Source organism: Tinamus guttatus, unplaced genomic scaffold, assembly GCF_059628265.1.
Source record: "Tinamus guttatus ecotype Peru unplaced genomic scaffold, ASM5962826v1 Tinamus_guttatus_pri_ptg000083l, whole genome shotgun sequence".
Lineage (NCBI taxonomy): Eukaryota > Metazoa > Chordata > Aves > Tinamiformes > Tinamidae > Tinamus > Tinamus guttatus.
The window spans coordinates 2,899,468-2,910,739 of record NW_028288617.1 but is presented as its reverse complement, the minus strand read 5'-3'; the positions used below and the strand labels follow the sequence as shown (position 1 = coordinate 2,910,739).

The following is an 11,272-nucleotide window of genomic DNA, read 5'->3' as shown; positions in this document are numbered from 1 at the left end:
TCCTCCAGTGTTGCTGATTTTCAGAGATGATATGAGTCTTTCACATCCTCAGTGATCTCAGTGATTCTACAATGTTTCCCAAAGACAAAAGTCAAGCACTGGTAGATGGGATTGTTGCCATCAATAAAACAAACCACCAGATGATTTATCCACTCACATTTCTAGGAGACATTTCACTTTTTTTTTTTTTTCTTTTATGAACAGAAAACAAGCTGCCCTGTGAACAGAAGTAAATTAAACTTTCCCCTTTTGCTCTGTTGGCCAGCTCCACTTGTTCTTTTTCATCTGTGCAAAGTAGAAATTAGGAGGTGTTGCACACACTAACACTGGTAATGAGAGCAACAATATTGACATGAATAAAATCTGCAGTCTTTGAATTTTCTGCTTTAATCCATTGTAAAATAAAGTGATGTAATGAGCTGACAAAACTTTAGTGGATAGGGTCATCAACATGCAAAAACAAATCCATTGTTTTACAGGTACCCAAATCAAGCTTTTCCCCCTCTTTCTCTCTCTCCCCCTCTTTTTTTTTTTTTATAAATAATTTATAAACCTTCCTATAAGAGACTAAGTACAAAACAAAACCAATGAAACCAATCAGCAAAAGAAGTTCTAAGATATTATTAAAGCCACTTCTTGTCCTTCCAAACAAAGGGAGCCTCTCCCATTTTCAGCTCGGGCTGGAAGCAATCGCACGGCCAGGGATGTCCTACCGTTGGCCATGCCCGGCCCCGGGTGAGCTCCCACCTGGCAGCTTGCCTCAAATGCCTCGTTCCACCTCCTGCCTTTCCACAGTCACGCAAGCTGCTCGGAGGAGTCCAAGTGGTCAGGGATTGGCAGGCCAGTGATAATTGTCAAACACTTATTCCACACGGTGAAGGTGGGGCACACAGGCTGTCCAAACGTAATGTCAAAAGTGTAAAGGTGTAGGGAGTTCAAAGCATCATAGAAGGCAAGGGAACCGTTGTCGTAGTCCAGCAAAATCCCAACGCGGCGGAGATGAGGCGCAGGCTCTATGGGAATTTCTTTGCTGTTGTGACGCACCACCCACGAGTTATTGCAGCGGCAAAGCACCCAGGAGGCAGAGTTCTTGCCAATCCACTCATGTTTTGGTGCCGACTTGTAAGAAATGCCAATGGCATACCTGTAAAACAAACACAGCTTGAGAAAACACATGCTTCTCACCATGCTTGCCTGTCAGTAAAGCTAAATGTTAGCTCAGGGGACTCGCAGGAGTGCCTGAGCCTCTTACTTATGCTGTTCTAATTAACTGAATTTCAGTCAGAATATCTGAACATGGCTGTTTTTCACTATCCCTCTTTTGGGTCTGAGCGGTCAGGGAAATTTTATTGTTTTCTGCATTGTTTGTAGTTTGGCTGCTATGGCAATTTTTTTGGATCATTTGTCTCTGATATTCAGAAGGAAAATTGCTGAGTACTGAGAAACTTAGAGTTTAAATCACTGGCCCTCACATTTCCAGTTCCAAACAGATGAATACAGAGGAGTTCATTGATTTTAAAATGCATTACTATCTGTCAGCTAATCTGATCTCTCATTGCTCCTTTAATATATGGCCCAGAAGAAGGAATGCAAGAGTAGACATCAAAGTACACATTAGAAAAACTATTTTTGCCATTCCTAAATATGTTTTGCCAGATGTCGGTGTGGTTTTTAGATTCAAATGAGCAGATTTTAGACTGGGTATGGGGCCAAGGGAAGCACTGTAGGTGAAGACATTTGCTCTGCAAACCATAATTTATGGCAAGATGTACAGGGTAAGAGAATTGTGAAAATGTTCTCATTAATGAATATCCTGGGCAAAAATCTGATTTCTCCTACACAAAATAAATGTATATGTTCCTCACATTCTATACATACTCTAGTGCTTATTGAGCTTTCAACTTAACAGGAATTAACTTTCCATAAACTACTTTATTTTTATTCCTCATAGTTGGCACAAGCAAACAACATTCTTCTTGTTTTAAAGATACCGTGCAGAAGACCTTAATCATTTCCATTCTACTTTCCTCCATCATAATTGCCACCTTTGAACCCCAAAGAATAACTTTTATTCCACTAACCAAAGGGAACCTCAAGTGTAACACAGAAGATCAGTTAGAAATATGGAGTCCTTCATTCCCTGCCTCTTGTTTAACCCACTGGAATGCAGCATTACTGCTCCCTCCTCCCTCCTTAGAACCAGATCTGACTTCCAGTCCTGTGAAACAGGCTCATCAAAGTATCCTTGTGTTTTTTCTTTTTTTTTTTCCTTTCTAAACTTCACTAGCATCTTTTATGTTTGATACAAGAAAAATCTGTCACTTACAAACTTTAAAAGTTCATTTTTGTGATGTAAACAAGAAAAAGCTTGTTCTCCAATTCATTAAAAACATAAGACATATTTTATAGTTCAAAAAAACAATCATCTACAATCATGGAGGAGAAATCACTTGAAGGCTGTTAAATATAGATATATTCTATCCGGTCTATGAAGTTCCAGAGCCACATTTTGCTGGAGGCTGTGAAAATATCCTGAAAAAAATATCTAAAAGTGTATGACTGTCATGTTCCCTATGTCTCTGCTACTCTGCTCTGCTCTGCTCTGGCCTCTGTCAGAGACACCTGGATGGACCTCTGGTATGAACTAGTGGATCATTTCAAATATTCTCATGTACATACCATGTGCTCCCACTTATAACCACTTCCCAGTAATGACGTCCACTGTCAATAAACACGTTGCCAGCTACCCCGTAGCTCCCTTGGCTCGTGAACCGCTCGGGCGTGTGGCTCTTTTTGGAGGATGTTTCATCACGTTCCACTGTCAAGTTATCGTGAGACACTTTCAGTTTTCTATGAGCAGATTTGGGATCCAGTTTAAACGGCTGACCTAGATATGCACAGACAAAGAAGGCAAAAGAATAACTTAGTTTCCATTTTAAAAAGGGTGGTAGATTAGAGAGCCTGTAAGAAGCATACAAAATTACATAATCGTATTAATCTCCTTCTCTGAAGCATCCTCAAGATAGACTAACCTTCCCTGCTCCCTACACTAGTTTTCATTGCCAGTTTATTGTCAGTCTCATGGTGCACTAACTTCCCTGCATCGATAATCCCTGAAAGGAGCCCTGCATAATCATCGTGCCCATTATCTGCAACTCGGAGGTAACCTGACTACTCTAATTCTTGCATGTAATTGAAACCAATATACATGCTAATAAAGGTCTGAGAGTTTCTTTTTTTCACAGCATATTAGACTTTACAATAAGTTATGTTCTTTTAATTCTCTAGGGATAAAGCTCCATAATAACATCTTTATCATTACCCCAAAACAGTATGATTAAAAATACCACAAAATGTGTTTGAAAATGAGAATAAGCACTACCCTTGTCTGTTCATTCACTCATGGCTTTATTTATAAGACGAACAGTTAACAATTTGAGATCATATTGGATGGACACCTACGTGGTGCTATAGTGCTGGATAAAAGAAGGAAGTGAACTGCGACTCAGTCCAAATAATATGGTTGAAAAACATTACTGAGGTTGTTGCTCTTGGCAAGTATCCTGTGCTGTAGCACAAGGCTTGTAGACAATAACAGGAAGCATTTTGGTAAACCGAACCCTGTAGATGATATGTAAAGTCTGCCACTATTTTGACAAGCTAGTTCATCGTGTCAAGAAACGGAAAGATCATTTACCTCCTCAAGGAGACATCTAGGAAACTCTGACTCTAGGAGTGATACAGCCAAACCCTTATCCCCTTTTCTGTTCTTACTGCCTTTCATATCAAGGAAAAAAAAAAAGAAAGTGGAAGATTTGGTGACATGAATAGAAAAGAGAATTGAGAGCTCTCATGAGGTCTGTGACCTGATGGCATTGGCACATGTATACTTCAATTAAGACGTGAATTATTCAGTGTTTGTGAAGGAGCAGTTAACTAATTCTTAGTCAGTAAAACTGAAAGTATTACTGTTGGACTAAGAAGAAATGCAGCTGATCTGAACAGTAACAGACAGTATATTTTGTTTCAGATCTTCAGGAAATCTGACATTGTAGACATCTAAAATAAAAAAAAAATAATACTAATTCTCTTTTGATATTGTTAGGCATAGGTCCGGAATTAGCTAAGGAGTGGCTATAATTTTAGGGGTATACTGTACTTTAATAATATATATTTAGTTATGCATTGCAATCAAGTGAAGTGTATCTCTTAGAAAGTATCAGAGGGCATATTTTATCCACTTTTTCCTACCTTTGGGTAGCACTAGAGTACCTACAGTATGTCTCTCTAGCTGACAGTAGTCTTTGTACTGTCGAAGCAGAGTCTGAAGGATTTATTTGAACTGAGCTGAATTTGGTCATGTCATCTTTCACATTTTCTGAGAGCGAATATTACTTCTGAGCCATTCTGGGTCACAAAAGGGCAAAAGGATAAAGGACTGCCATTTCCAAAAGGGTTCTCTGGTCTTATGCCTGCATGTAGGTTACTATATTTAGCAATACACAGATTCTTGGTAGCAGATGTGGTACGTTGGTAGCAGACATTGGTATGAGTGCCTTTTGCACAAGAGTGCAAAAGGTATAGAGCAGAGAAACTCAAAAGCTAGGACATGCCATCACCTGCAGCAACCACTATCCTCCTTCTGGCAGCATCCAATGCCACTTTCCTCAAACACTACCTGCAAGAAGCAGGTTTCAGACAGTGCACAAACCCCAGTGGTCCCTTCCCTGTACTAAAAGTTGCTCATAATGACTAATGGACTGTAGGGGCACAGGAAAAAAAAAGGTTGGAAACTAGTCTTAAATTTGCTGTACTCAGTCTGCTAGCTAGTTGCATAACCATGCAACTCATGCTTTTTAAAGCTAGATCTCTGACTCTACCACCCTGTTGAACTACCTAATAAAATGAGGTGAATGGTGCTAAGAAAGTTACCAGTTTCCTAATATATAAAGACCTTTGGGAGGATAAAAGTTAGCTAACAAGTATCTTTATATATACACTTAATAACAATAAAATGTTTTATTATAAGTAGAAGACTTTGGTTTGTAAAGGAAAAAAGATAAAGAGGATATTAGAACAAAAGCACAAAGGAGTATTTTCAGTCATTTCATATGTGACAGCTTCATTCCTCAAATATATTTCCAGAGACAGATATAGATGCATGTCTAGAAAAATAAAAAAACATTTCTGCACTACCCTGACAATCTTAAATTGAGTGGCATAAGTGGCTCTCCTTATGGAAAGCACTTTAAACAAGTTAGTTCTCATTGCACTCTTGCACCTTTCAAAGATCAGCCCCCTAAAGAAAGAGGAGAGAGGAGAGGAATGTGTGTGTGCCGGATTGCACATTACTCACTGTTTGTCTTGAGTTTGCCGGGCTCGCTGTTTCTACTGCCAGCCTGATTAATGGCCTTTACAATGAAGATGTACTTAGTGCCACTCTGTAACCCATGCACTGTGTAGTGGTTTTGTTTGATATTAGGCACAATCATCCAGCTGTCGGCTGAGTTACATAAACCTGCAATTTCAAATCAAGCACATTAGTCATAACACACAAAATGCTTTGCAATAGAGGGACATTTAGAGCACTTCTGAGCACAGAATGACTGGTAAGAATTCTGCTTCCATACCTTTTAAAGTGCTGTTACTTTTTAGCAAGTTGCTATTTATTTCCACTAACTTATTTCATCAGCCCTCAATCAAGGTACCTTTTAAGTTCTCGCTATGTGAAGTCAACCATAAAAAGAAAAGGACATTTAAGAAATGATTCAGTGGAAGAATTGGCAGGCTGGGAATTTTCATATCCCAACACAAGAATTCTTTATTGCTTAAGTACTCGAGAATTATGGAGAACCCATCAATTTACTTCTTGGGTTAATGAACTCAGTTTAAGCTTTAAGACTAACATAAGCAGTAATGCTAGAAGGGGTGTTGAGGCACCTTTGCTGACAGCCCCCAGGTATGCATTCCCGGAGCAAACCACTGGAGGCCAAACTGGGCAGAGCAAGGGCTCAGAGCAAGCTTTGGCTCTCACACTCCACACTTTGCCAGGATGTAACTGAAACTCTTATAATTTATTGGACGTAACTTTTGTGATTTATTTCCTTATGGCTAAATGTCAGCTGGGAAAGAGCTGGATAATTTTCCAGTTACGAGATTTTTTTTGGATCTGCTTGATGCCTGCTAATTCTTTAGTACAATATGGTAGGAACTAAGTAAAGTAAGGGGCAGAGAGACAATATAATCTGCAAAATACAATACTCCCTGAGATGAATTTACTCACCCATATAAATCTTTCCTACTACACCACAACTGCAACATCAGTATAACAGCTCATGGTCAAACAGAACCATAGTCTTATAGCTCTCTATATGCAACCTTGTTATGAATGTTTATACAATTAACAAAGTTAACATCCATAAAATGTATATATCCTCACAACAATTTATATAGTTATACAGATAGAGAGACAGAAACGTATGCATGCATGTGCGCATATTAGGTTGGAAAACATGAAAGAAAATCCTTGACTGGATCAGAAATCTTACAGCCTTTTCAGTTTCTGTTGTTACTGGGCATAGAATATATTATGAAATCCACTATGATGTTAAACCAGTTTTCAGCTTTTAACTCATATTTTAGCAGGAAACCAAAATAAAAAGTACTACTGATCTGTATCTTTTGAAAGTTAGTGGTAATTTCAGCTCTGTATATTAGTCAATAAAAACTTCTATGCAAAGTAAAAATTAAAAGGTTACTGGACACAAAAATTTCAAAGAAAAATACACAGTATAGCTTTACAAATTCATAGATTATTCATAACCATCTTGGAAAAATCATTCCTAATTTGGGATGTGTGTTTCTTATTAAGGGATTGTTAGTAATAGAATTATAAACCAAATTTTAATCGAAGAAAGAAAGAGCTTTTGTCTCAAAGTTCTCTTAAAATTAAAACATCAATTGTTTATTGATGTTACAGAGCATCCTTGAGAGGTAGGCAGCTTTTAATCCTATTGTGCAAAGGGAAAAGGGAGGCCCAGTTTCAGGTGAGATTCATGTCACCTTGTCATCTAATGAAAAGATACAATGCCTAATCTATTTTTTCTCAGTGTTGAGGGGAGACAGAAATGAGTGAATGGTTTATTCCACCTTCCCAGGTGAGAACATCCTACCACAAGTGCTTCTTTCTATAACAACGAGGAGCCCAAGGTGACCATCTTAGATGACAACTCTAGCTTTGGAGAGCTGACCTGAAGTGAAAGGAACTCTCCCCTCCCTACATCGATTTGAACTCTCAGTCTCAGGTTGAGCCCATGTTTGGAGTCTGACCTTCAGACTGTTCTTCTCACTGAGCTGTAAGCTCATCCTCCAGTTTTCAGATTGCAAAGACCAGAATTTGAAGGACAAGTGATATCCAACATTTCTCTAGCCTGTAATGTCTCATCAAGAACATATTTTACTCTATTAACTACTGCTAAGGTGAATAGAAACTGGGATTTACAGGCTCACAGAATCACAGAATGCTTAAGGTTGGAAAAGACCTCTAGAAGTCAGCTAGTCCAACCCCCCTGCTCCAGCAGGGACATTTACCAGAGAACATTGTTGTTGTTCCCTTAAAGGAGAGGAAAATGGATTCTAGTACCTCCTTCATGCTCCAACCAGTGAGCATCCTGGCCACATGTATTCTCCCTAAATATCAACTACAAGGGATTTCTGAAAGTGTGCTATATCTGAAAAAAAAAAAGGAAAAAAGAAAAACAACTTTGCAGCACTCAGTTTCTCCCAAAACTGTTGAAAAAAATAGACCACATAGAGTCATCATCTATCTCTTGAAAACAGAACCCAGCGTTATTGTTCACAAGAACTCCACTTGTACCTGTAGTAATGTGCCTACGGCAGCATCAGTGTATGTCCTGCTTTATGCCTAAACCATAGGGAACCTATTGAGTGGAATTTTCCTTTTAGTCTGGAAGAGAATAGTATTCCAAAGCAACGGTTTATCGTATATAGTCAACATATAAACAAATCCTTGAGCTGACACAGAAATGCCCAGATTTTTTTCGAAATCATCTGGAAACTAAAAATTTGTATCTATCACCTCAGTTCTCCAGTCAAGGTACTTTTTTTCAGACTAGTATTACATTTCTGATGTTACTCTCCACAGGCTTATTTCTGCTTAACAGAGTATAAAACTTGTAATGAACTCACAACATATCCTGAAACTACAGATCCAAAATGCTTCAGAGTGAAGAAAAGCAACTATCGACAGGTAAAGTTTTTTAGGTATAAAAGAATATTTTGTGTCTGCATAAAAAAAAAACGTTTTCGGTTCTGACCTATAAGCACAGCCTTTTTCTCCTTTTCTCTTTTAATGAAAAAAAAAAAAAGAATGAGCAGGGAAATGAGGAAATAGAGAGGACATGCCGTCATTCGGGGATAACATTTGCATTCTTGGTTCCCTGCCGGTGGCCACAGGTTAAGTGGAAAAGCACACCTCTTCACTGCAGTAGCAGTAACAGCTAAGTGTCCACTATTGTACCCAGTCCTTACCCTGGATAGATTAGGGTTTCTTGTTTCCAAGGCTCAGAGCTTTTTTGCAGGGTCCTGCAGGTGGAAAAGCAATGTATTTTAAAACTGTAACCTACAAAAATGTTGAGAATTTAAATTACATCCTGGAACGGTGCAGTGAGCACAGTGATGTCCATACAGGATGTGTGAGGTTTCAAAACATGTTTCTCAGAATCTGGAGGTAATAATTTGTAAAGCTATTTCCCTGGCATTAGCTGCTGATGCACTTTAAAAACCAGATGGGAAAAATCCCAAGGTGTAAATCCTCCTAAAATTTACACTGTTTGATTTTAATAAAATACACCTTTTTAAAAACCAGAAGAGGAGCACATAAGTCATGAGAAGGTTATTTAATCTCTTGAGCATTTTAATTATTTTAAATGCTTTCTTTCAATAAATTATTACCATTTCAAACTAGTAGAATAAAAACTGTAGGTAAAGTTGACAGATATATAGTCTCTCTACCCCCACTCTGCATTCCCACATGGATGAAAATAATATATGCAGGATTTCTGCAAAACACATAGCATTTTTTTTTTTTTTTTTAGAAATACACTTTTTTGATACTTTCCAAGGCATAGATGTTTTCCTGGTTTTATCCTGAACTTACTTTTGTACCACTGGAAGAGACTAAAAACCTCAGTAGCGCTCTAAGGCATCTATTTTTAATAAATTAAGTCGTATAGAAAAAAACGATAGCTAGAAGTTTCAAAAGCTCATGGGTGAATCATAAACTCACTGTTTTTCAGGAAAGCTTGCACTTTTAATTTTCTTAAACCCTTCTACAAAATTGTATCCTTTCTCATAGGAACAGTAACTCTCTAACTAAGGAAAGGTTCTGATGGTCTACTGTATCCTTAATAGAGTGAATTTTAATATTTAATAGATATAAGTAACCTAATCCCAATGACCAAGAAAGAGTTATTTACTCTTTTTGTCTTGGAGAGAGACATGTGTTTTCATGAAGGTTTTTTGTACTGCAGCTAGTAAGAAACTGAGTGTTTAAATTTTAACCTTACTGAAGCACACTCAAGCAATTTAATGATATCAAAAATATACAGAAACTCGATAAATACATGAAAATTTATTGTAAGAGGATAATGCAATTTTAATGCACATTAACTAGGTAGTTACAAAGTCATTCTGAAAGCTTTTATAATATTCAGATTGCAGGTGATTAGTAGCATCTTGGAATTGCAAATGTGTGAGTAGTATAGCTCTGTGAGCAAATGCTTTAGTATAAGTGCCTAATTTAAACACCTATATTGTTTTTATGCATCAGAAAGTGCTGTCAAGCATATAGTAACCAAGCAGATTGACCACATTTGGAAATAATCTTTCCTGTATGAAATAGGATTCAAAATGAAATACTCTTGCTGGATATTTTCCACCAAAATTTAACTCCCCAATTTTTCAGTTAATAAAAAGAGAATACAGTTGATTATGTTGGATAGAAAATACATTAGAAAAACATAGCATTGCTTGTTTTTGTTACTGCATTCATAGCAATCCCTGAATGATATATGCCTCTAATGGGGGAAATGTACCGAGGAGTGGAAAGTGCAGTCAGTCTGACTCTGTGGTTTTAAGAAATGGATTCCAAAACAACAATCTCCATTAACACAGTAGGTGGGTATGTATGCAAAGTGATCCCCACTGTCTCAGGGGAAAGAAGCTTGTTGCTGTAATACTGTACTCAAGCTACTCTCTTGTGACTAATTCATCACTATACAGAATTGAAAGATAATCCATAAATCTATTTACATTCTCTGTTACAGGTAACCCACATGACCAGCAGCAACATTGGGAGATGTGGCAGAAACAGAAAACAAAATTATGTGCAAGAAAATGCAAATTTCTTAAATAGAAATAAATCTGTGCTCATCTACGCTCTATTGCAGTAAAATAGATTTTTAAAAAATCACATAGTATATAAAGGTTGTGATGCAGCATAGTAACTTACAGTGAAAATATCCCTACACATTATATCACATTATTATAGCACACTTGAAGAAGTCAGCTTTCCCATATTCTAGGGATAACCTTTTAAGAACACCTACAACAGCGGAGAAATTAAACTCTTTTATAGGATAAAGCATAGAATTCTAGCAAAGAGAAGTAACTTCCTCAGTAAAATCAGGTTGCTAGTGAGAAAATCTTTAGTATCTATGGAAGCTGGAACAAACTGGAATAATCTTGTATGTAAGAAATCTGGACAGATCTGAAGAGCTGTATTCCGAAAAGAACAATTAGGCTAGTTCTTATATTGCATTGGTGTAAAATGGTTGATTCCAGAAGTCAATAGGGTCATGGTGATTCAGACCTGGTATGTTATACAATGGCTTGATATGTTGCAGAAAAATCATGTCTCCTTTCATTTCAGCTGTTAAGAACATTTTATAAATAGAACTTCTCAAAGAGTTTTCATATGAGACTTCTTTTCTCTTTGATCTTTTAATGGCAACATTTTTGCAAATCATCAGTGATAGCATTGAAGTTCAGATTGCATAGGGAGCACTTATGTTATGTTCCCCAAAATTAATATATTGCATCAAAAAAAAAAAAATCTATCCGCTTTGCAGATCAAAGCTTTTATTTCCACATGGGAAAACTTAAAATAAAGCCTCAAAAGAAAGTGAGTATTTATTCATTAGTAAGCAAAGAGCAAAAGTACATATCACAAAAGTGTGGAGATAGCACATCG

At 37.3% G+C, this 11,272-nt stretch overlaps 1 protein-coding gene across 3 annotated transcripts in view; it reads right to left on the bottom strand.

Moving 5' to 3' along the window:
• Window positions 1-577: 577 nt before the first annotated feature.
• Window positions 578-11,272, bottom strand: part of MID1 (midline 1) — a 177,614-nt gene continuing 166,919 nt past the window's right edge. For all 3 annotated transcript variants that reach the window (XM_088520230.1, XM_010224987.2, XM_010224988.2), the window contains 3 exons: window positions 5,357-5,518; window positions 2,680-2,887; window positions 578-1,144 (listed from right to left, as the gene is read on the bottom strand). In XM_088520230.1, the coding sequence (XP_088376356.1) occupies window positions 796-1,144; window positions 2,680-2,887; window positions 5,357-5,518 (719 nt within the window). In that variant the 3' untranslated portion in view covers window positions 578-795. The remainder of the gene's footprint in view (window positions 1,145-2,679; window positions 2,888-5,356; window positions 5,519-11,272) is intronic.